This window comes from Belonocnema kinseyi, chromosome 5, assembly GCF_010883055.1.
Source record: "Belonocnema kinseyi isolate 2016_QV_RU_SX_M_011 chromosome 5, B_treatae_v1, whole genome shotgun sequence".
In the NCBI taxonomy this organism is placed as follows: domain Eukaryota; kingdom Metazoa; phylum Arthropoda; class Insecta; order Hymenoptera; family Cynipidae; genus Belonocnema; species Belonocnema kinseyi.
The window spans coordinates 9,720,885-9,747,888 of record NC_046661.1 but is presented as its reverse complement, the minus strand read 5'-3'; the positions used below and the strand labels follow the sequence as shown (position 1 = coordinate 9,747,888).

General features: G+C 37.8%; 1 protein-coding gene across 1 annotated transcript in view; it reads left to right on the top strand.

The window, feature by feature from the left end:
• LOC117172530 (FK506-binding protein 59) overlaps positions 1 to 27,004 on the top strand; it is a 112,523-nt gene that overhangs the window by 36,691 nt on the left and 48,828 nt on the right. The window contains exons 2-3 of the mRNA XM_033360558.1: positions 5,938 to 6,271; positions 6,353 to 6,473. Of these exons, the coding sequence (XP_033216449.1) occupies positions 5,939 to 6,271; positions 6,353 to 6,473 (454 nt within the window). The 5' untranslated portion in view covers position 5,938. The remainder of the gene's footprint in view (positions 1 to 5,937; positions 6,272 to 6,352; positions 6,474 to 27,004) is intronic.

Genomic DNA, 27,004 nt, shown 5'->3' with positions numbered 1-27,004 from the left:
CCCCCCCCCCCCATCAGAGAAAATATGAGTTTTCGTGAGAAATGTTTCGTACAAAAGTTTCAGGGTTTTGGACGAGAATCTGAATGGTGACCGTGAAGTTTACCTTGGCGTTGACCTTCAAGGTTATTTCAAGGTCAAATTTCGTTTTAAAAATGGAAACCCCTATTTTTGACACCGCCAATCAAAAGAACGTAAAATTCCACGTTTAGTTATGCATCATGGTCATGTGACCCGATGACCTTCGAGGTTATTCCAGGGTCGTAAAAACTCAAACAAGGTCTAGACGGCTGATCAGCGAAAATATGCATTTTAATGAGAAATTTTTCAGACAAAAGTTTCAAGGTCTTGGACTAGGATCTGAATGGTGACCTTGAAGCTGACCTTGGCGGTTACCTTCAAGGTTATTTCAAGGTCAACTTTTATTTTTTAAATGGAAACCCCTATTTTTGATACCACCTATCGAAAGACAGCAAAATTTTACGTTTGAGTATGCATCAAGGTCATGTGACCCGATGAACTTCGGGGTCATTCCGGGGTCGTGAAAACTCAAACAAGGTTTAGATGGCTGATCACCGAAAATATACGTTTGAAAAAAAATAGTTAGGCATTGTGTCTAGATCCAGTCGACAAAGGCGAGATCCATCGTAAGTCTCATCAGTCCACAAAAAAAACCCTATGTGGATCCGACCTTGAAAAATAGAAATTAACCTTGAAATAAACTTGAAGGTCAACGCCAAGGTCAGCTTCAAGGTCACCATTCAGATCCTTGCCTTAAACCCTGAAACTTTTGTCTGAAATATTTCTCACGAAAACCGCATATTTTCACTGATAGGGAGGGGAGGGGTCCGATACTTTTTTAATGACCCTGTATACAGTTTTTAAAATTTCCAAAAAAGTTTTTCTGGGTTTCACGAAAAATCTGATGTTGATTTTTTGATCGGTTAAAACGTCTCGCTCCAATCCGCTGACAAGACCAAAGGTACACTCACAAAAATAGGCATTAAAAACAGAGATCTAACTCGAACGTGACCAAACATTTACTGAGAACATGAGAGGCTTTCTCTTTAGATGTTGCATCACTGTAGAAATTTACAGAGCTGTTACGTCGACTGAAAAAAATGTAGTCCACGAACTTTTTGTTCACACATCACATATATTCTATATTTACCAAATATATGAGATAAAATTCTTTCTAGTAAGAGGTGAACTGGAGTGCGAGTGAAAAACTTAATATATGGCACATTAAAGCGCTTCTTTCGCATTACTCGATACTAGTATAAATTGCGCTTTACTATATTGTTCTTATAGAAAAAACTCCTTGAAATGTTAAACTAATCATGATTTCAGTACTATAGTACATGTAGGAGAATTTATATGCATTAATAAACAGGTTAGCTAAATTTATAATGGTTGCGTTGTGAAAAATTATTTTGATCTAAAGTGCTCAAATATTTTAAAACGGCGGTTGTTTAACCTTTGTGTGTGTGTGTTTGTTGTGTGTGGGTGTGAAGGGCCACACTGCATACGGGCGTAAGTGCCAAATTTTCGAAAAACGGTTTATTGGGTTAAACTATTCGTTTTCCCGTAACTCGTATCTCTGTAGAAGATTTTAGTCCAGTTCGACCTGAAAATAGATCTAGGAAAAAATGTCAGTGCATACGGGCGTAAGGCCACGATGCTTGCTGGTGTAAGTACCATGCTTCATAGTTTGGTGTACCCGCGGCGTTATTCATTTTCAGAGCACGTGTCGATTCTGGTGTTTGGAAGTTTTTCCGTCAAAAATGTTGAATTCTTCAAAAGAAATATTTGCTGCAAAATATACTCTTCATGTGTAAAAATTAAAGCCTTCTGGTGCGCGCTGATCTTTGATCACGGCTTTGTCGCACATGGTTATTATTTTTAAAGTGCTCTTTTTGCATTTTAAAAGAGTTAACTAATAGCTCAAAAGTACTTTCTTGTTTTTCTCTTAAAGTAACAAATTAAACAGTTACGCAACTTTTTATTGGTCAAAATAAAGCTTTTTGATGCTCAGCGATCGTTGACCAAGGCAACTCCCTCATAAGGTCTTTATCATTCTCTTTTCATTGTCCTTGACTATGATGTACATGGCAGATGTTGCTGAAAATACGATAACGAAGAGAATAGGTATTTCCCATGTATGCAGCTCTTCTCATGCTCGGCAATAGGGTCATCCACAAAACTTTTCTCTGCCTTGTAGTTAAGTTTTTCTATAAAGTTCGACTCTCAATGAATTTAAATGTGAAGTAAAAAATTAATTTGGTTAATTTCATAATTTAAAGTAATTTATTGAAAAGTTTCAAAATATCGACAAGAAATGTCGATTTTCTAAACTAAAATGAGACGTCCTCATGGCTTGAAGCGCGTTCTGTGACGTCACCCGCCGCCAAAGCCGACGAAAATACATTTTTATGGAGTATCAGTGTGCCCAGATACGTTAAAGCCAGTTCGTGAATTTTCCAAAAGTGATTACACATATGATAACTGATTTTTTTGCGAAGTTTTTTAATTTCAGCGTTCCTGACACTTGAGGAGTAAATGCACTAAATTATTAATGGAGATATAAACCTTTAGAAACATTTATTTTTGTTTAGTCAATTTATTAATTTAGAATAATAATTACTTTAGGCGAAGCGTAACATATAGTCATATATGGGGCTTTATTCCTGAACTGCCCCAACTTTAAAAGTCATGTCTTCCGACTGCCTTCAAATTTTTAGAGTTTGTTCGCCTATACGATAGTAGTATACCCACCAATTTATAGATTTTTACTACCATCCTTCCTTGAACTACAGGGGGTGAAATTTGCATCCTCCGGACAAAGCGGGTATTTTCAAATGGTCATAACTTCCTGTCTACAAATGAGAATTGAATTTTCTATGAGTGATTCCTGAAGGGGTTTTCATGCTCTTTCATTCTGTAAAATCTATTGTTTTTAATTTTTTAATTTTTATAAACAAATTGCCATTTTAAATGTTTATTGAAAATTTTCTACTCTTTGGTCAGTTAATATTTTTTAAAAGTATTTTTAAACGAAAGATTGACTTCTTCCCGATAAAAATGCTGTTTGGCATTTTGGGACTGAAAATAGTTATGTAGTTATGCGAAGATATCCGAGCGCAGCCTTTCCTCGCACGCTCGGACAGGTAGACCAGTCTAACCGGGATTTGGTTGTATGCATGATTCTTCAGCGGAGATGCACTAAATTCATCATAATTTATTTAGTTCGCCCTTTTTTCGCGCATTGTTTGCTTCTCTGATATTGAGGCTTTTTAACTGTCTTCGGAAACAGGTCATGTTCTGTTGCAAATGAAGTTTTTTTCAATTACAATTCTCCGTTCTCATTTGGAATAAATGCGCAGTATTTTAGAGTGCCGGGAATTGCAATTGCTTCAGTGAAACTAGTTTCTAGTTTCTAGTGGTGCAGCATTTTGAATAATGAAAGCATAATTTTCAGCAAAATTAGGTATTCTCTTTCTTTCATTATAACTTTAAGGTGCTTCAAAAACAAATTTAGTTGTTTCGCATAAAATGCGTGAGGTTTCAGGTTTTAAAGTTTAGTGCAGAGTGCTTCTAAGAAAGCATCAGCGTCTATTATTTCGGTCTTCAAAGTGACTCATCAGTTTGCTGCCAAACTTGATATGACACTGTGTCGAAACTATTTACGTCCAATAGATTAGTCAGGTACTTTTGATCATTTTCTATGTCAGGACAAGATTCGCTTTCATTAAAATTACAAGCGTCACAGTGAGTTCACTGCACATAATTTCTTCAAGGCAGTCATGATAATCCGACAATTGTCTGTCAGTTCCCTCAGTTAAATGTTAAATGTCAATCGCATAAAACCTTAACTTTACGTTGTCATGATAAACGCAGATGTAAGCCTTATGAATTCCACTCGCTCCAGCTAAAATACAGTGCTTTTGGTCTTAATTGTGCGAATTTTGAAAAGGCAATCCTAACATTTTCATGTAGGGCTACAAATCTGGCATACAATTCTCAAAGATTGCACAGAATCATTCTCTTCTGTAGTTGCTCACGAGTACCGTCCAGTCTTTTGACAGATATGAAAATTTGGTTTGTTTCTGAAGCACCTTAAAGCTATACTGAAAGAAGGAGAGTACTTAAATTTGATCGACTTTGCTGAAAATTATGCTTTCATCATTCAAAATGCTGCACAATCTTTCCATTGGAATAATAATCAAGCAACTATATTTGCAGTAGTTATTTATTACAAAGATGGAAACGAACAGAAGCATTTTAGCATGGCAATCATCTCAGATTATTAAAGTCATGACACTGTAGCTGTGTACACATTTTAAAAGCTCATCAACGAGTAGCTCAAGAAGAAATTCAGCGTGTTAACAACATTTATTATGTGGCAGACGGCGCTGCGCAGCATTAAAAAAATAAACACACCTTCATGAATCTTTTAAATCAAAAAAAAGATTTTAGAATTTCTGCAGAAACATATTTTCAGGCAACTACACATGCTAAAGGACCAGGTGACGGAATTAGTGGAAATTTGAAAGGACTTGCGGCAAAAGCTAGCTTGCAGCGCTCAACACAGAATCCAATCCTAACCACGATGGAGTTATTCTAATGGGCTAAGAATCATTTAAAGGAAACAGTAATTCTTTTCAGTTGGAAAGAAAATCACATAGAGATGACCAAAAACCTAGAAACTAGATTCACTGAAGCAATTACAATTCCTGACACTCTAAAATACTACGCATTTATTCTAAATGAGAACGGACAATTGCAACTGAAAAAAAACTTCATTCGCAACAGAACATGATCTGTTTCCCAAGGCCCGACTTATTTATAAGGTGTTGACGATGTGCTACGTCACATCAACATGACGGAATAGGCGCGACTGTAATTGGAATGTTAAATGTGTACATTTTTTCTTTTTCAAATATTAACTCGAAAAAAGTGTTTTCACACTATACTGTTATTACTAGTGATTTTAGAACATACACTGAAAGTTAAAAAAATAAAATACATAACTGGATGATCCCATTGACTCGGCTGCCCTAGTAGCGTTTAGCGGAGCGCTATTAAGGCTAATGATGTATGAGTGACATATATGGTGATGAAGTAGTCGTAGTGCCGCATTGTGCTTTTGTATGTAAGTAATTCCAGCATAAGTTGGACAATTACTATGGGCGACAGAATTGTAAACATCTGCCTTTGAAGATTTACAACTCAGGAAAAAAATGCTAGCTCAAAAAGTAAATTTTTTTATTTGCAGACTGAAAAATGTAAAAAAAGTAAGGAATTTCGGGCACATTTAAGAATATTCAAGTTTCGACCCTTATTTCTTATACAAGGGACAATGGGAAAAAAAATTGAAAAAATTCATGAATATGAGGAATTCATTTTTAAAGAAATTGCAGTTGACAAAGAGACGTAATAAACCTTTTTTCTTAAATGTACAATAATTTACAACCATGCTGTCTTCCGTTCTAACAAAGATATTCAAGCAATTCGAACTGTGAACTGTAACGGGTAAACTCTGTCATTATTTTCAATCTCTCGGAAGGCTGTGATTATCTGATTTTTGTCGAAGATCGCGATATTTTTTGACATCTTTCGTTGTTGGAAAGCAAGTCAGAAATTAGCGCGGGTCCTTTTCTTGCTGCCGACCACTCGTGCCTTTCTTCGACCCGTGCTTCTAAACTCTTGGCTGGACATTTGACACCCCCTCCAACCAATGTCCATGCAAACATCCGATAATTCCATTAGCTATGGCACAGTTCCATCATAAATATGAGTGATGTTTTTTTATTGGCTCTCAATCGCATGAGAAAACAGAACATATTTGATTCGCTCCCGTCTCGTTCTGAGAAACGAGTAACCGAACTTCGCACGGAGATGTTTAAAAAAAAGTTTTAAGTGTAATATTTTTTCATGTAGAATGACTACAGATATTTCGCCGGAACACGACAGAGGAGTCCTGAAAGAAATTTTAAAAATGGGAGAAGGAGAAGAAACTCCATCCTCTGGATGCATCGTCAAAGTACATTACACTGGAACCTTATTAGATGGAACAAAATTCGATTCTAGTAGAGAACGCAGCGAGCCTTTCGTATTCGAGCTAGGTCAAAGTAGAGTTATAAAAGCGTGGGAAATTGGAATAGCCACAATGAAGAAAGGTGAAATTGCGATATTAACCTGCGCTCCCAATTACGCATATGGAAAACCTGGAAGTCCTCCAAGAATTCCACCTGATGCAACACTCAAATTCGAGGTATTTATCAAAATTTAGTGAGTATGTGAACAATTATAACTATTTTTTTTTGCATTTAATTATTTTTTTTATGAAAAACAGATTGAAATTTTGGGATGGAGTGGAATGGACGTGAGTCCAGATAAGGATGCTAGCATTGAAAAAATCCAGTTAAAGAAAGGATCAGACCTAACAAGTCCTAACGATGGAGCTTTGGTTAATGGTAACATTATCTTTTGTTATAATTCTCTATTAGATTTAAGATGGCTACATCTTAATATGACGTAGGTACTTAGGTTAGAACTGTAGTTTTGTGCCATACAATATTTTACTCAGGGGTTTTCCCGTATAAATCATTATTCATGAACGCTATTTTCTGATGCAATCAAGTAAGGGAGCGTTCACATATCACGTAACGCTTTTTCCGACTTTTATACCTCCTCTCCCCCAAGTAAGGCCCGTTTAAGGTGACGTAATATGTTAACGTTTCGCAATCTGATGACAGTAGTATTCCTAATTTGAGAGGTTGGGCAGCCTGGTCTTTTACTTTACTAGAAATGGACTGGATTGCGAGCAAGTGTATGATGGTGGATCTAAAACTTAAGGTAGGATCGGAACTAACAAAACTTCGGTAAAAGTACATCGACAAATTTCCAGAGATACGGCTTGGGAACCGAACTTCTTTTTTAAAATGCTTTATATTATTTATCATATTTGTGGGTTTTAGTGTTCCTGTCAGTCCCTTTCCTCTTTGTTCTTTACATGCCCGATGTTAAGTCCAGACAACTTAATTACGTGTAGGTAAGCTGATAGATAAGTGCGGAAACTTTTTAGTAGGGTCACTGATGATATTGATTCAAGTTACTTGTGAATTACCTTTTAAGGGAGTCGCCCCTTGTGTTCGGCTAAAAAATCGATTTTTTGCGTAAATTTATTACTACATATGTGCAGAATATTCTGGTGAAGTGATATTTCAATACTTGATATCGTTGAAAAGTTACAGCTGTTAGAACGTCTAGATGTACTGCATTGTTTACATCTTTCTTAAAATGTCAAACGCGTTTTTCTAGAAACCACGTTTTTCGAATTGACCGGCATGATATCTCAAAAACGGTTTGACCGATTGCTTTGAAATTTGTACGGTAGATTTAGCACGTGTGTATGCATAACCTGAACTAGGATAATTAAAAATTCTAAGAGCCTTTTTTTCCTAAGAAAAAAATCATAAAATTTGAGAAAAATTTTAAAACCGTGTCAATTATTCAATTTTAAATATTTTCAAAACACCTAGTTCAGGCGATGGTCACAGCTCCACATAGGTGTCTTCGGAGTGACGCCACACGCATAATAAAGATTTTGGGTTTAAACTTGCACAATTTACTGATCAAATGTGAATAAATATATAGTGAAATGTTTAAAGTTGCATGTTGTTATCTTTTATCAACAAAAAATCCCCCAAAAAGGTCAAAAGAACGGGCCGTCACAGGGGGTGACCCCCTTAAATCACCGTTACGTTCTGCTTTGCTTGCAGAGTCCTTTCAATTAAATTATATATTAGCTTTATATGATGTAATATGTAGGTATCAATTTAAAAAATATCCGTCATACAAATTTTAAAAACAATCTAAAAAGTTTTAAAAAGGAATTAATATTTTAATAGTATATGGTGATGCTAGTGCGCGAAGGAGGTAATTCACATACTATCTTTTGAAACACCTGTCATGAGGAGCTCCTTTTCCAACTGATATAATTCAAGGGTGAGGCGGTACAGTGAATAAAAAAGAACTGGGATAAAGTGTAATGTGGTTCAGGGGTGAAGCTGGAGCGGGGGTCGAGGGGCAAAGCCCCTTGAAAAGAAAAACACGACATTAAAAAGATTCACATTGGCTCTCAAGTAGATAACTCCTATGACATTCGTATGAAAGGTAGGTCTTCTGATCTGTCAACACTGAACTTCGTAAACATTATGGTCGATGGCGCTTCCTAACTAATTTTATTTCAATCACATTAAATTAATTTGCACAAATGCATGTAGTGTGTATGTCAGTTTGTTTCGTATTCACCCTACCTCGAAGATGTTCGCGTCTACGATAAATCAGAGAAATAAACGAATCCACGTTTTTCATATTTCTGTTTTAATAATGTTTGGGTTTACGTCGAACTCGGTACCCGGACAGAACAAATTAAAAACGAAGAAACCGCGTGACTAGCCAGTGTACTCTGAACCGACGGACCGTCCAACTTGTCTCTGCGACAATTAGATGCTTAGTTTTACTCTGCCCCTGCAAAACGGTAGCTTACGGGCATCGGGCGAGAAAGATGATCCACGGTTCCAAACTTTCCTCGATGTGGAAATGCTGCGTTGCAGAAAGCGTGCGAGGACAAGACGAAGTCCCGCCACTTTTTCGTTTTGTCTAATTCATTGAATTTTCGAATACTTACCTCTGCTTCCACTTAGCATGATATATATGCACACGTTTTAAAGTATCCTTCCCATACATGGCATAGAGATTCACATGTTTATTCTTTCTTACTCCCCCTGCTTCTAAGAGGTTTGTTTAAAAAGGTGAGTTTTTGAATTTCGCGGGCTGCGTACATTCGATTTTCCATTATTTGGTTTTATTATGTTGGTACACGTGTAAAGTTTATTAGTAATCAATTCAGGCTATCGATAGGTCACGCTGGTAGTATACTGCATCTTTGCAGACACATATATCGATGAGCAGGTTCTCCCGACATCCTGCTACGCCTTTCTTTGAGCCACGTTGTTCATACATTTCTTGCCCCACAGGTTCAATTGCCCGAACAATCCTATCATTTAGGATAACTGTGAATATATTATAGAGTGTGTTCAGATAAGTGATTGGCCCGTAATTCTTCGGGTCAGCTAAGTTGCCTATTTTCGGCAGGAGTATTGTGCGCCCTTCCACCAACCACTCCGGAATCGGCTCTTCCGACTTTAAATATGAGGTGAAAATACTGGCCAAATGCTGATTGGTTGAAGGAAACTTCATCCACCAGAAGGTTCTGACACTATCTGGTCTCGGAGCAGAATAGTTCTTCATCCCTCTTAATACTTTTTTCACCTCGGTAGTGATGGTTGGGCATTCTTCATCGGGTGTTATGATGGCATCACACGGCTCCTTGAAGCTATTTATGTTATCTAAGACTTCGTCCAGTCTATGCTGCACTTCGTAGACTTCTCTCCAAAATACTTCGATCTCCTCTGGTTTAGGCGGGTGGTCGACAGTAATTGGATGGTTTTGGAAGAGTCGAAATGGGACAGAGATAAACTGTTGATTTTCCCTGACCCACCTCTCTCTCCACTCTAGACTTCTCTTAGCGTCAGATAGTATCCGTATTCTTTTAACAACATGCTGTCTGATGGTCAGCAGCTTTGACTTGTTAAGTGTGTGATAACGGGTCCGGAGTTCGCGCGCAAACTTTTGAATCTTGGCGGTAAAATTTTTGCCAGATGTGATGTAGTCCATCACACACTGAATGCGGAACGTGTACTGTCTTGCCCAGCCTATCTTTATGGAGAGTTTATGCACTCGTCTTTTGGTCTTATGATCAACCGTTCGTTTTATTTTAAGGTTTGCATCGGCCAAAGCTCTCGCTCCATTATACACACAACAATTGATAGTCTAGAGGTCGGATTCTTAGTAAAATGTCCACGAAGATCGTCATCCATTTCAGCCAGATCTTTAGGCTTGAGAGAAACCTGGGTGTTGATGTTTCCCCGAGACATAAAGCATCGCTCCTCCTCTATCGGATGCCTGCCCGTGGTTGGTCTTACTGTCGCCTCTTTTTCTCTGTTGCTGGCTTGCTTTGGCTGTGGTAGAGTAGACGTTGCGCTTACATAGCACCTTTTTTGTAGTACTGTTCTGTTGTTTTGAACCGCACTTACTACAACTATGTTTGGTGCTGTCATTGTTTTTCCCACGAGAAGCTAGGGAAAGGGGTTCGTCCATCCTTGTATAGCCCCTCTTGCAAGGATAAGGCTGCGTACTCTAAGAGGTCGCCCGATATATATACAGGGTCGTCAAAAAGTATCGCCCCCCCCCCCCCTAACAGCAAAAACTCATATTTTCGCTTATTAGCCGCCTAGACCTTGCTTGAGCTTACACGATCCTGGAACGACCCCGAAGGTCATCAGGTCACAAGACCTTGATGCATATCTGAACGTCAAATTTTCCGTTCTTTCGATTGGTGGTGTCAAAAATAGTGGTTTCCATTTGAAAAATGAAAGTTGACCTTGAAATAACCTTGAGGTGACCGCTAAGGTCAGCTTGAAGACTAACATTCAGATACTCGTGCAATATCCTGAAACTTTGGTCTAAATCATTTTGCTCGAAAACATATTTTCGCTGATAGGGGGGGGGGGGATCACTGCTTTTTGACAACAGTGTGTGTGTGTGTTATAACCTTGGCTTTTTATCAGTTTTATTATTGCTAGGCCAATCGATTATTTACTTGAATAAATTACTACCCATAATTTTAGTTTTAATATTCAACTCCCGCTAGCCCAACACAGAGAGGGGCAGGGTTATGAAGAATTGAGCAAAAAAATAGAACACTCACAGAACAAGAATCAATGTTTAATAACTGAGATACGACCAGATATTAGGAGTAACAAAATAATCATTTATTAAGCGGTATTGGATGCCTCACACTACAGTCAAATACTCCCGTAAAAGGAAAACAGAATTATGCATAAAGCCTTATTATTTAAACATGCTTCCTTAATTCCTGAAGGGTTAACTCTAGTTACCTAACCTACAACAAGACTGATCATTACTGAAATCATGTAAATGAATTCTTAAGGACCCTCCAATATGGAGGTCCATGAATAACAGAAAAGGTCAATGAAGGTTGCCGCCATTCTGGAGGACCCTGCTAATCTGATGCTCACTACCGATCAGACTCTCACTAAAATTTTTATAAATAGACTGATCATTACTGAAATCATGTGATTGATTTCTTAACGACCCTCGAATATGGCCCTCCATGAATGACATTAAAGGCCAATGAAGGTCGCTGCCATTCTGGATGATCTTGCTAATCTGATGCTCACTACCGACCAGACTCTCACTAAAAATTTTATAAATGATACGCCCAAAATTATACAAAGCAGAAGTTACTGCTTATAGTAGTACACACTCGGTATCTGATTTGGTTTGCAAACGAACTTCCATCATGGCCGTCCATCACTGACACGAAAGTTCAGCTAAGGTCGCCTCTATTTTGGACGATCGCACTTAGTCAGTTCTTACTACCGCACAGAATTTAAATCAATATCTTACACATCCAAGTCCGTGTTCGAAAAGAACAAATTTCACTTAAGTTGTTGGCTAACTGTCCCCACCACCCCGAATATCGACCACGCGCCAATTACAATTTGATGAAGGCGAAATGAAGATACATACCTTGAGTTATTGATTCGTAATGGTCCTACGTTCAATTAGGGCGTCACGCCCAAGCCAAATTTGGTTAGTCTCTCACAAGAGAAGCTTATTATACGCCCAAACAAGATGCGTGGGTCAAATTCGTATAATTATATTTTCGGCGTTGTTACAGGAGGCATACTACTAACGAGGTGGGCTGCACTATGGTCGAAAGGGGAGTGAGTGTCGACGACGCCGAGTACAGACTTAACTCGCCATTTCACACACATGCGCGAGGCAACACTTAGTCTGGCACACCTACTATACGTAGTTCGCGCTCAAAGTTGTCGGCTGCTAGTATATTGACAGTTTGAATACTAAACAATCGGTGAAGAAATCCTATGTGGCCGTGTTTTCCTCCTGTCGACTTGAAGTGGAGGTGTCGTGCGTGAATGAAAGATTCACGGCTACCTAGTCGTGAATCTGTATTGTAGAATGTATAATGTAGTCGTGAATGAGTAGTGTGGTGGTCGGGCGGCCGGGCCGAAGAGTATCTAGTGAACAAAAAAAAACAAAAAGGTTCGACAATATTAGTGGATGTGTGTATTTTTAAAAGTTATTATGACCACCCAGTCTGGCGACGGATCGGAGCTACAGGATTACAATGCCTAACTTTCGAGAGTTTTGCTTCCTGGCAACATGCCAAAACCCTCGAGACTTCTGTCCTATGACAGATCTTGGATGGACTTTGTGCTCGAACAGGTATAGTTTATTAAGGAATCTGAAATTGAATTAAGTTTATTGAGCGTGAATTTACATAATTTGGGCGCGGTATAGAATATCACGTCACAGTATGTATGTATGTATGTTTCTGTGTATGTATGCATAATGCAGACATTGCTTCTAATTCAAAAACATTTCGATTATAAATTTAAAAACAAGAACAAAAAATATTAACCGATCTCAATTCTTCTTCCTTTACTTGTTTTCCATGTCGACCCGCAAATTGTTGTCCTTCAGCTCAAACGATTCGATTAATTTTAGCATTTTTTCTTGACTCTACTGAACAAGTAAAAGTTGCGTAATCAACTAATTTTAGTTTTCTCGGCCTTTTTCACATCACTGTGAATGGATTTCCAATACCCTAAGTATATCCAATTTTCAAATATAAATTATTTAATGGCAGAAGTCAATAAAAAATCATTGAAAATTGTTTAAAATTTAACATTTTTTATAAATAATTGTTATTTTAGACATGTATAAGTAAATGTTTAATATTTTCTCTATTTTCCCCCTTTTTCCTAAGAAAATTACCCAATTTCCCCGTTTTCTTCCTGTTATGCTCATTAAAATGTCAAAAAAGAGTAATATATTTACTATAAAAAATATGATACAAAAAAGAAAAACTGCCCGGCCTTAACACAAGGTATTAACGAAAGATTAGAATTCTCGGCATTCGAACGTTGAAAAAATCCCTTTTTAACACAAAAATTCTATTATTAAGCTAAAACAATACTCGAATGTTGTTTTGCATTCTAACCTTACAAACGTGTCATTCGAGTATTGTTTCAGCACGATAATAGAATTTTTGTGCTAAAAAGGGATTGTGTTCAAGCCGGGTAGTTTTTTGTTTTTGCATCATATTTTTCATAGAAAATATAGTACTTTTTTGACATTTTAATGAGCATAACAGAGAGAAAAAGATGAAATTGGGCAATTTTCTTACCAAAAAGGGAAAAAGTAGAGGAAAGATTAAAAATTTACTGATACATGTCGAAAGAACAATTTTTTATAAGAAATGTTAAATTTTAAATAATTTTCAATGATTTTTTATTGACTTCTGCCATTAAAGAATTTATATTTGAAAATTGGATATACTTAGGGTATTGGAAATCCATTCACAGTGATGTAAAAAAGTCCGAGAAAAATAAAATTATTTGAATACGCAATTTTTACATGTTCAGTTGAGCCTAGAAAAAATGCTAAAATTAATCGAATCGTTCGAGCTTGAAGGACAACAATTTTCGTGTGACATGCAAAACAAATAAAGGAAGAAGAATTGAAATCGGTTAATATTTTTTGTTCTCGTTTTTAAATTTATAATTGAAATGTTTTTGAATTAGATACAATGCTACCTTTCTTCCAATTTTTTTTAAATGTACAGAAATATTTTTTTCGATTGATTCTTTTTGTGGTGTTTATAACGTTCCAGAATAACACAAAAATAATATGCCAAAAAACCATAATCATCACAAAAGTTTTCTTCCGAAAAAGCAAAATAGTACGGATTAAATTTGTTTTCACTTTTGTCGAATGCCAACACGCAAGATCTCCCCCCCCCCCCCCCCCCCCCCCCCCCCCCAGCTAAAACGATTTGATTTATTTTAGAATTTTATCTCCGCCCCACTCTTCAGTACACTTCAACTTACATTAAAAACTGCTCAAGTTAGAACGTTTAACATTGCAGTTGATGAATTCAAAATATTATATTTTTAGGTAGGTACTTAACTTTGTACATTTTAACTTTGTGAGGGATCTCGCAAATTGAGGAAAGGTAAAGGATGCGGAAAGTCGAGAAGCGGGTCCAGTCAATAAACTTGAAGGCCAGATCTAATAAACATAAGAAACATAAGAAGGGCTCATTAAACCAACTTACAAGAGGGTGGTGGGTCCCGCCTCCCCACAATCGCTGTTCAATCTCGCCAGCCATCCCCGAGAGCAGGTTGAAGTTCTGGAAGGCATCCATCAGCCTGGTTTATAACTGGGACAGACAGCCTGGCCCTCCGGCGCAGAGCCGGACGGCGGCGGAACACCGGGCCGACAATCCCGGAAGACGTGTGGCGAGCACAAGACACAAAGGTAAAGACTGACTATTCGGGGATGGCGTTTGTGGTAATAAAGACTGGGGTGTCGTTCCCCACTCCTTCTCCCAGGCCCACAGGACCGTACGGTAGTGAGGCGCTTGTAACTTCGTTACAACTAACAAGTGTTCACCTGCTAATACAGATTTAAAAAGTGCTATTATTTTGTAAATGTCCCCATTTTATATTGTATAACAACTTCTGCCTCCAGTTTTCGCATTTTCAACTTGATTTAAAATGTTACAGCTTCACACTTTTTTCAAAGAGCAGTTTTAGTGATTCAGCACTGGAAACGTGTAAATTATTTATTCATTAATAATGCATTTATTTGTTATGATTGTTTTATTCATTATTTAATAATGGGTACACTGAATAATTTAAGAGAATTTTTCACGCAATAAAAATGTTTTATTTTCAAATGTAGTATATTTAAAGAGAAAAGGGGAAAAAGGGGAAAATTTTTTGAGAATAGGGGTTAAAGGGAAATGCTATAAAAAAAGTGAAAACTAAGAAAAAAGGGAAAGACTGTGCTCCCTGAAATTACCTACAAAAACTGCGATCCAAGCAAAAAATTTCAATTTTTCCGGACAAAATCCCAATTCTGAATATTATACCGAAAAAAATGAATTGATGAAAGCAATGCTTTAATGACATATTTGTAAGGATAGAATTAAAATAACATAACACACACAATATTTGTTTAATTGCTCGTATTTGCTGCTAGAGACCTCGATTGGAGTTTTTTACAAAAGGTGTATACCGAAAGGATAATTAGATGGAAACAATACTCCAATTACATATTTTACTATCTCCTGCTGCACGGGTACACGAAATGTCCATGCGCTGAGTTTTTCGCATACACTGATAGACAGTGTTTAGGCATTGGCTATCCGTGTTGGTGCACGGATTCGCTATGTTTTCTCACCGGTGTCACAGATACGAATGAGCCATGCGTGAGCCAAGCGCGGAATATGTCGAAAGTCGAGGAAAATGTGCCTATCCACGCCGAGCGCACTCAAACAAGCTGGACATTACCTGGCCGTGTCCAACGCTTTGGCTACCCATGTATACTTCTGTCCGTGTAGTCGGGCGGAACATTCAGTAGTGGCTTCACCTTGATTGAAACGTCGCTCGCCACACTCCGTTACTCCGTCGAAGAGAAGCTATTAGCTCGTAATGAAGCTCCATGTTCTAGATGAACTTAGTATAGGAGAAAAATCCTGATCCATTGGATGTGGAGCATCCCCCATGAATCGATATTAGCACCAGGATAGCTAGATCATCGGTATCATCATGATCGATCACGCACCTAAACAGTTATTGGCGATACGATAATAGGAATACAATAGGAATACATGTTTAGCTTCGTGCGTTTTGAAGCTTCATTAAGTTTCGAAAGCTTTGCCGAATTCATGTTTTATTAAATAGTGATCGGTCTAAGCAATTGAAGACTGTAACCACCTATCTCACGGTTGTGAGACGTGGTTATGGCTGAAATTTTACCGCGATTTCGCTGGAAGCGGGTGCAAGTTTTCAGATTAGCACGCGCTCCCGGCGAAATCCTGCGGTTGTCCTTATGACAAATTTTTAATTATATATATATATATATATATTTAAATTATTTTGTTTATATTTAAATTGTCGGTGATTATTGTCCCAATTCTTCATTTACGCCCATTCGCGCTAGTTCACCTGTTTGTTCGTTACCGAAACAGCCCTTGTGTGCTGGTATATAGCGTCATTTAATGTCTAAATTCTCAGTTGTCGTTTAAAAATGTTTAAATTCTAGTCTATTTATGACAAGTCGATTATTGCTTGCCAACCATATCCTGTCTTCTCAATTTCGTCGCCACTGCGTGTGACCGCCAATAATATAACGGGAGTCCGAATTGATTGTAAGTTTCTTGATACAGGCGCTTGTGACCTGTTTGATAGCTATTATCGTGGTCTGTTAAAATGCACCTTGCCGCTCCGTACACAGAGTACAGGTTCATTGCTAACGCCTGTGCTATGATAGCTGCGTATATGTTAGGTATCGCAACTCTAATATAATATTTGCTCAGTTTATCCTGTATTGTAACGATGTGGCGATTCTCCCATCAGGCGTGGTCTGTAATGTACCCACCGGATCAAGGGAAATCTTGTCAAAGGTATCAAAATGTGCGCCTGTGAATAACAAAGGTTTTCGTGTACGTACACGTATGATCTTCTGCTCACTGCAGTTCCGACATCTTCGGATATATTCGGTAACCTCATCACGTAATTTTGGCCTGGTGTACCGCTCCCTGATTCTATAATACGTTTTTGTGACACCTTTGTTTCCATCGATTAGGCTAATATGAAACTCGGCGATTAGTTTTGGTCGACTTTTTTTAGGCGGTATTTCAATTTTGCCATAACAAACCGTTATGTTTATTCTCGTGTTTGCGAAAACATTCTCCAGCTTCTCGGTGAAGACATTCATCATCAGGCTATCGCACATTTCTCCAGAACGCGCTATTCGGAAATGCTAAGCCTGACCCTTTTTCAGAATTACTAATAAGTTGCATAAGCTTAGTCTGGACTCTTTCGAGGAGGTCGTCAAAATGTCGGGTTTTGTGAATAATGGCATACACTCTAAATCTCCCGAGATTGGTGGCTAGGACGTGGCCCCTTCCCGGTCGAGTATTTCCATTTCCTCCAAGTCGATAACCCCAGCAGCTATGAAAAACTTCGATATGGTGCTTACTGGCTCGTAATCCGCAGCTAAAAAATGTACAATGTTGTCACGCAAATATATGAGTAATTCTCGACTGCTCTGAAGTTCAAAAGCCTGCATTTCTAAGTCGGGGATTTCGATAGTGCCAGAGTCATCAGAATTTTGGCTGCCATCCCGATGATCGGCGATGTGTATGTGAGGCATCGTTAATCCACATCCCAGACCGTGTCTCTCCGAGTTGCGTTTTGGAGTAGAGGAATAGAAGCGCCTGGAATGCCATACTACCCCTTTCCTTGTTGTTATATCCTTTCTGTCGTAAGTAAGCCCATGATAGAAACCCTTAATTTGCGGGTTCTAGATGAGCCTGGTATCGTTTCTACAGTTGCCTATTGGACGTCAGTTAGGGCACCGGCTACACTGGGAGTTTCAATTTCCGGCCCGATCGTGTTTCGGAATTCACCCCATCAGGAGGCCCTGATACTGGAGGACTGTGGGTGTTACAATGCCCACCTGGGTCCGTGTCTTTTGACTCGTCGATTTCGTTGACCTCTCTCCATACGCGGTCAATTCTTGCTTCTGTGGCGTCAATAGTTTCCGATTCGGTCTTAAACAACGTTTTTCGAATTTTGATTATTTAATACTAGAAACAGAATCTTCATAGTGGAAAAACTCTTATTTAGTTTTTTTTCAGATTTAAACAAAAAAAAATTGAACGAGCGCATCGCTAACCAATTTTTTATGGACTTAACACAGAAAAACCTCTATTTTTCTCCATGTGTGAATTATTTATATACATTTTTGTAATAAAATCATAAAATTTGTGACATTGAATATTCAGACTTTAATAATGAGCCTCAAAAAGTTTGGCTATAAATATAGTTTTTTTTTTCTAGTAAAAAATTACAAAAGTTACTCTTCATTAAGTCAAGAGTTGATCAATGAAAAATGGACCATTTTCAAGTTCAATATCAACAAGATAATTATCAAAAACAAGAAGAGATTCGTCCCGAAAAGACGGAGAGAGTCCATAAATAAGTACTCCATGATAGGCGGGAAACCTTTTCTAGTCCTTTTAAACATTTTAAACTATACAATGAAACGGTTATACCGAAAGTTTTACCAGAATTCCATTATTTCCCAGAGAAAAATAAAAGAAATAGATATTTGGACTATAATAACCTTTTTTACAATGTCATCTAGGCTGAAAGGTGGCAGGGGCATTTTTTATCCCCATAGACATCGTCTTACATTGAATCGGACCTGACCTCGGCATCCCGAAGCCATGTGAAAAACACAAAAGTATTCGGCATTCCTTAGCCGGTCCAGAATATAGCTTAGATTAGGGAGGGCCACGGTGTGCTGTAAGAAAATTTGAATTTTTTCTGGAATTTTAGATTTTCCTGTTGGATATGTTGCGCCAACTTCATACAAACATTTTAAGCTCAAAATTAAAATTTTATCGGTCCTCTTTCGAGATAAAGCTCTTTTTCTGCAATTTTTGCGAGCTTTACTGGGAAAAGCCAAGCGCAAGTATTTCAAACTGCTTTTATTTTTCACATTTTATCACAATAACTTATTTGAATCGCAAAACTCAATGCGTCCTTTGAGCCCTTTTCCAGGTAAGGCCCTTTTTCTGTAATTTTTGCGAATTTTACTGGGAAAAGCCTAATAAAAATGTTCTGAACTGCCTTCCTTTTTTACATTTTCTCAGAACAACTGATTTCAACCACAAAACTCAATACGCCCTTTTTCCTTATGTTATTTGAATCTCAAGCTTAAAATGCATAATCATACAAAAGCATTGAAAAAAATACAATGTGAAATACCTTTGCTATATTTTTGTAGTGAAATTCGCAAAAAGCAGCAAAAAGGGCCTCATTCAAAAAAGGGCCCAACGAAAGATTTAAGTTCTGAGCTTCAATCATACAATCATATAAATTTGAAGACAACATATTGAATTTAAAACAATTATATCAAATTTTTACAGTAAACTTGAAAAGTAGATAAAAAGGGCCTTATTCAAAAAGGAACCGTTGAATCACATGGGGCCCCGGGCTCATCGTGCGGGGATGTCCCGAGGAATATTGCCTTCCGCCATATCACCGTACTCTGTGTCCATATGGGGCATATAACCGCGCTTCTTCGACCGGATACTGATAATTTCGTGGGTCTGACAGGTAATATTGCTCCGAGTGCCCTGGCATCGGTTCCCTCAGTTAATGCTAGGCTCGGTATGACATGAAGCGTGATGATTCCTGCTGTCGTCTGCGCTCTTCTGCATACTTAGCATGTTTGAAATAGTCCAGTCAATCTAGCCAATTTTACCCTCGATTCCTGCGTAAAATAGTAGCACCTTGAAAATTTGACAGATGGTTCTTCATACCATCTTATAAGATATATGTAAAAAGTAACAGCTAAAAAGCTGTGCTCCCCTCCCAGAATGGCGTTCAAACGGCAAAATTCGTGCTTTTCTGCATTTAATCATGGTTTGTAGAAAAAGAACGAATCGCACAACGAAAAGTTGTTGATCAATGTTGTAGAGCATGAAATTCTCTATATTATTACGATAAAAAAAACTTCATTATGCACATCGGGTTTCGCCACTGGATTCGATAGTCGAGCGTTTATATTTGATGAAATAACAAAAATAATTTTCTTTTCATTAAGTTGCAAATATTTTACATTTTCCAACTGATGGCAACTTTTTACATGATCGTATTTCCATGAATAAAGTACGCAGCTCATTGTAATTTCACGTATCGAGTGTGTGTATTTTTAAAGAAATTTTGACGCTGAGTTCAATTGTTTATAACAATTTGGAGCGCAGAATAAAATTTTTTTGAACTATTTATATCTCCGCTTTTAATTAACATTAAGAGTTCAAATTTGGAGAGGTGATAAAACTGCCTTTAGTCTTTCCACGTATCCCGGAGACATTCGATTTGAACCCTTATTACGGGGTAGAAGGCAAGTGAAAGAGACCTGTCCGCGGAGCGTCAATGCCGCGAGTCCGAGGGCGCTGGGAAGGGGATAGCGAGTTCTGGCTTTTCGTAGCTCGCACGGAAACGTTGTGGCGACTTCAAACTCGCTCGAGTAATCATATCTACGAAACCACTCGATGAAAATTTATAACTCTTTTTTTAATTTAATAGAGCGTATCGAGGGGAAAAATAATCTTCACTCGAATATGCGCTAATTCAATTTTTTAATCGTATTTTTGCAAGTGAAAATTGCAAATATATTATTTTTCAATGAATGTTCATTAAAAATGTTAAAAGAAGGTATGCAAATCATCGCAAACGTGCATTGCCAATTGTTTGCTCGCTTCGTCAGCTCGCTGTAGCTTTTTTATCACAAGTTCTCGGTAAAATAATACATCGGCACAATTTTTTTCATTTTTTCCCCTCTTTTTATTTCACATAACTACTAATTGAATAAAATAACTTTAACAATTGATGGAATGCAAAAGTGATGATTTTATTGACAAGGTCGATGTTGATTTTCTTGTGATTTATGCAGAAACCTGGTTAATTAAACATGGGTGAAATGGACTGGTCCGAGATTTGTAATACTTCAAACAATTTGCAATGCACATTTGCGATGATTTTCATACCTTCTTTTAACATTTTTAATAAACATTCATTGAAAAATAATACAGTTGCAATTTTCACTTGCAAAAATACGATTAAAAATTGAATGAGCGCAAATAGAAGTAAGGATTATTTTTCCCCTAGATACGCTCTATTAAGTGAAAAAAAGAATCATCAATTTTCATCGAGTATTTTCGTAGATATGACTACTCGAGTGAGTTTGAAGTCGCCACAGCGTTTCCGTGCGAGCAACAAAAAGCGAGAAATCGCTATCCGCTTCCCAGCGCCCTCGGACGCGCGGCATTAACGCTCCACGGAAAGGTCTCTTTCACTTACCTTCTACCCCGTGATAAGTGTTCAAATCGAATGCAACTTAATGAAAAAAAAATGATTTTGGTTGTTTCATCAAACATAAACGCTGGACTATCGACTCCAGTGGCGAAACCCGATGTGCGATTGCTAGATTGACGCTCACAGTAATAACAAAAAAGGGACTTTTCTTAATTTACAGTGTAATATTTAAGAAACAACAATATCGATGTGATTAAAAAATAGAGAACATTATTCATTAATAAAGGTATCATTATCGGGTAATCACATTCCAAAAAATTCATTTTTGCTGTTGAAATAATTATTGAATTTTTAAGAAGAATATTAATTAATAATCAATTTGCAAGTAAAATAATTAAGTTTTTTTTGTAGCATAATAATAAAGAGAATTTTATGCCCAACGACATTGATTAACAACTTTTCGTTGTGCGATTCGTTCTTTTTCTGCAAACCATGATTAAATCCAAAAAATACGAATTTCGCCATTTGAACGCCATTTTGGGAGGGGAGCACAGCTTTTCAGCTGTTACTTTTTACATACATCTTATAAGATGGTATGAAGAATCATCTGTCAAATTTTCAAGGTGCTACTATTTTACTCAAAGAAAACATCTAGATTGACTGGACTACAAGCGCTCTCTAGAGTTTTCGAATCTTTGTCATCGACAGCACTCGTGAGATCGTCTGGTAGACCTCTTATAAGTGTTCTAAGCGCCGCTGCGCGTATTGGTATCGTCGTGTTTGTGGCAATGGCGTCGCTTCGAAGGCTACTCCGGCGCCACTCAAATAGGAGTGCAGGAGGTCATTCATATAATTTAGATTTTCGTCGCGATTCATCTTCAGACGAGAAATCTGGACTAAATACCACTCGAAGCGCTTTCCAGGAGCAAACCGCTCTTTTATCAAATCTATAAGTTCAATGCTCAGTTCAAATTCCCTGTTCCGAGTACACTCACGCGCTATTCCTGTTAACCGACCTAAGGCATCTGTGATTAGAGCAGATTTATACGCTGGCGGGATGTACGTAGCCGCGTTAACTGTGTCCTGAATAAAATCACAAATATAAATATTTCTTGCATCGTTAACAGGAATTTGACTTACCGTTTGTTGAATTGCCAGCGTATCTGCGATTGATTGCGCCATCAGCATCGCAACATTATTTGGATTAGGGGCTGCACTTTCTCGAGAGACACGTACATTTGGCTGGAAACCTAAATCGGGACGCGAGCTATACATTTCCGGGACAGTTGACGCGTCCATATTTGGCGGATTATTTTGAATTGTATTATTTTGATCGAAATTATTTTGGTTAGATCGACCGTTCCTACCGTCTGATCCAATATCATTTTAACTTGTCAACAACTCAAGTCTCGAACGCGCGATTGCTAGCTCTACTCTTTTGTAGATTCTTTTTCTGTCACATCGCTTGTCCTCGTTGGTTCCTGGGGCCAACAGAAGACTTTAAGGTACATGCTTTGGTTCATGTGCATAACCTTTCGTAACCTGATATCGAGGGATCTAAGCACACTGTTCTTGGAGGTGAAAGAAGTTTCACTAAAATAGATCATAAATCTGGATACAAAGGAAGTTTTGAAATCATTTATAGGTTCAAAATCAGAAAAATCTTAAATCTCTGCTGATTCTTTCTGGAACATTTCGATATTTTAATATTTGAAATCCTTTACTCAAAAAAAAACATAATTCTATTCATTGACCTTTTTGAATTTCGTGCTAAATTTTTGTTCCTGTTTAAATCAGAGATGCAATAGACTAAATACATGTAAAACAAGAGAAAGTTGAATGGAGTTGCTAGACTACGCCTGTTTAAAGACCTGAAAAAAATAAGATGTAAGATTTCTCAGTCAAGCTTTTTCTTCGCGTATAACGATAGTTTACAATATGAGCCAAGAAAATTATGTGCTCCATGTGAAAAATAAATAAGTTTCGGAAAAATTCAGTATGCAAAATTCCTCATAAATGAGAAAAACTGGAGGACTCATCTACAAATGAATGTTAAAAGACTTTGATACAACTAGTGAGATATTTCCTATGAACGGTTGCAGCACTTGTTATCTCGCACTAATTGATGCTTAAAAATATATCTTCAGTAGATTATTCACAGACGCAATGTTTTCCGATGTCACCACTTCCGGCGGTCGATCTGAGCGAGAGTCGTTCGCGAGATCGAAATTTCCCCTTTCGAACTGTTTGCACCATTGGAAGATTGTTGTGTGATGCGGACAATCCTTACCCAATACCGGAGACATTTCCTTTGTCCACGACGCCATTTCTCAATCGTTTCGGGATCATCTCTTCTTTCAATAGGTTTCGCGTATTGCAAAACTTTCGTAGCGCACTACGTATTAATGCCAAAACAGAGCAGTACGAAAGGTGTACGTAACTGTTACATATGCTTGACTGGGATGTTCAATGGTTACTTTACATTTGTGAAAGGCAGAGCTAATAAATATAAAATGTCATAATTGATACATCCAATGGACTTTCTAGCCAAGGACCTTCAGAAACAGAGTCATTTTCAGTTTTTAAGGTAAAAATGAACAGTACAAAAACTCCATGCTGCTATACAGATATTGTTTAAAGGAAATCGGTAAAGGCATTTACAAAGCTCATTGGGATAATATTATAAATTTGAAAAACATCAAGCCAATTTTTTCTTCTGCTGGTCGAAAATTGAGAATTGTCGTGAATCTCACCGAGAAGAAAGACATTTTGTTTAAAGAAGAAAGTTTAGCTAGTTTTTGGATCAATTTTGAAGCTTCAGTAAGATATATGAAGAAGATAACAAATTTTCGAAGATTTAATTTTGGGCGATAGTGTATCCCAGTATATCATTTGAGGCACATGATAGATAAATAATAATTTTTGAAGAATGTATATAAAGCCGGTTCATCATCAAAACCATGACCATTATACCATTATACTAAGTGGGAAAATTATTCACCGAGCAGATCATATTGCTCTCACCATTCTACAAACCTGTAGGCTTCTAAGTGTAAAATTAACAAGATGGATTCTAGCTATCCAAGATTATTGGGTACAAGTGTAACACTGTTTTGGAAGAACAAATGTTATCACAGATAAAAAACAGGACATCAAGTCTCACCTGAAACCAATGGAAAACGGTGAATAATATACCACTTAGCGAACAGACCTTATAACCTTCGTAAAAAAAGAGTTCACAAGGTTGAAGGATAAGTAAAAGGAAGAGCCCAGACTTGAAGAAATAATGGATCACTTTAAAAATGAGGAGAAATATTTGGTTCATGACGAGTGTTTATACCAAAAGTGTAACAATAAGTGTAATGTTTATCTACCCACACCACTAAATAATATAAAGTTATAAAGTTGCGACACCTGTCAAAGAAATAAAATCAATATCCAAGGTAGACATGCCCTCCTACAGCCAATTTTCATGGCCGCACCACTGGAGGTGATATTCATTGCCTACTATGGGCCGCTACCAACACCCAGACTTGGGTTACGATATGTGTTTGCGGTATTCGATGGATTCAGCAAATATATTACACTGTATGCCGTGTAAAAGCAAACAACGCAAGCTGCAATTATTCGAATATTTGACCATTTTACCCCCTAGCATGGCAGAATTGGACGAATTGTCTCCTACCATGACAAACCTGAACGAATTGTCTCCTACCATGAGACACAATTCACTTCGTAAACATGGAGGGATCAATTAAAAAAATTAAGCAAGCTTACACTTCTATCAGACAACCTCAAGCGCACATTGTCGAGAGGCGAAACATATTTTTTCTTACGTGCACAAAGCGATTTTAAGGGGTAAGAACCACCCCCGATAAGTTTGCAAACGCAGCGGTATCTCACAATAAAACCAACTGGAAAAAATTCCTCATAATGAGAGATAAAAAATGTAATTTTCCCAAAATTGTCGAAAATTTTTTAGGGGGGTGAACTACCCTAAAACTATTTTTGATTACACAAAAAATAGCTAAATGGCCAAACAAACTAAGTTTCACGTAAAAAGCCGAGCAGCAAAAAATGTTCACGAAGAGGGCTGAAAAATGTGAAGGACCCCGCATTAAATGTATGGGAAAATGGCTTTCGGTGGATTTAGCTGAAACTTTGTAATTTTTAACGTTATAAGTGCCGGATGAAATATCCGTAAAAAAATCCAAAAAAATTTACAGTTTTAGCGCTATGCGGCGCTAAGCGCTCAAGATCAGTGAATAAAACGAATTACAAGAGATTTTGTTACAAAAGCGATGTCAACATAGAAATCACGGTTCAGATCGTGGTCTGTCATATTTTCGCCTACACCATTGATTCATATAGAGCGCTTCTCAAAACGATCAAATGCTAAGCGCCCAAGATTTTAACTTGACTAATTAATCACTTCTTTAAAGGCAGAAATGGTACCCAAAGTAACATTAGTAACTAAGCGCACATTCCGATAATAACAGTGTACCCTTCGCAAGAGGGCCGAACGCTAAGCACCCATGATCAGCGAATAGAAGCAATCCCAGTAGCTTTTGCGAAATATTAAACTATTTCTGGCTCTCGATTTTGGTTCGCTTTTTCACCTCTATTAGCAGCGTCTAGAATTCTTTGTAGTGAGGAAGTTTGAGGATACTTTACGTGTTGCTGGTGACGTGCATAACCCAGGAACCATAAAACGCTTACAATATGTGCGCAAGTGCCAAGAGTTCTGGCCCCTGACTTACATGTGCAGTAATAACCGAGAAGCGTTTCGTTATTGTCTGGTCCTATGTCATCGATCTCATTGAACGCTATCCACAGCTGGTACCTGGTCGCATTTCGGAAACGAGAAAATACTCGTACTGTGATCAAACCAGGTTCATTAAGTCGCGTATCTAGTTGAAACTCCTCATCTTCTTCTCGTTGCAGCTTGTCTTGAACGTAAGATGGGGCAAGTTCTACTTGATACACGCCAATTGTTATGTCGCGTATTTCTTCCAATGTAAGGCGACGAAATTGTGGTACTTAAAGTTCATGCAGGCGATTCCAATTTGCATTTCCGTAGCGCATATTGTCCACTTCTACGCGCGCTTGCACAATATTTGGCTCACGAGCTCTAGCTATATATTCTCTTGCAAGCTCTGCTGTAACGCCTTGCATCTCGATAACAGAATGGTATCGATTAATTATGACACCAGCAATACGAAAGAAGTCCCTTAGTTTGTGTACATGAGCCATCCGAATGGTTTTCGCGAAGAACTTGAAAATGGACTTTATGTGGCCATTTCTGGATTCCACTATCCATCTAGATTTCGTTATTAGCCGATTTTCGTTTGCTTCTTCCGTTACCAATTGACACTGCCCTTGTTGGAGAAATGGTGGTATCTTGGACACAATTCCTAAGCGTTCTAAAAGTGGTTGGGCATCTCTATATCCACGGTCCTCTATAAAAATATCACCAATGTCGAAAAATTCTCTCATACCTTCCACATCTCTTTCAAGTTCGTTAATGAGCATTTGTGCGTCATTATTTCGCGAGTCAGAAAATATGGTCCTTGTATTTCAAGTATGTATCCGCCTGGAGCATGAATGAGAGCAAGTTTTACCAAGTAACGTCCTTTATGTTTGCAGAATGACTGTCGAAGTACGCGAAAGTTACTGATCTTCTGCATGTAAGCATAAGTTCCATCGATGATAGCAATAGCTCTGGGAATTTCTGGTTGTCGATTATAAGTTTCATTGGCGAATTATGTCACGTGTCTTTCAATGAATTCCTCTCTGCTTATCGCATTAAATCCGATGTTACCAGCCACAAATCGCTGCATTAAAGACTCTCTTACAGTAGAAATGGCCATGCTTGTAGCTTGCCGGCTCGAATAATGAAAAATCACTTTCAGAAATTCATCAGAAAG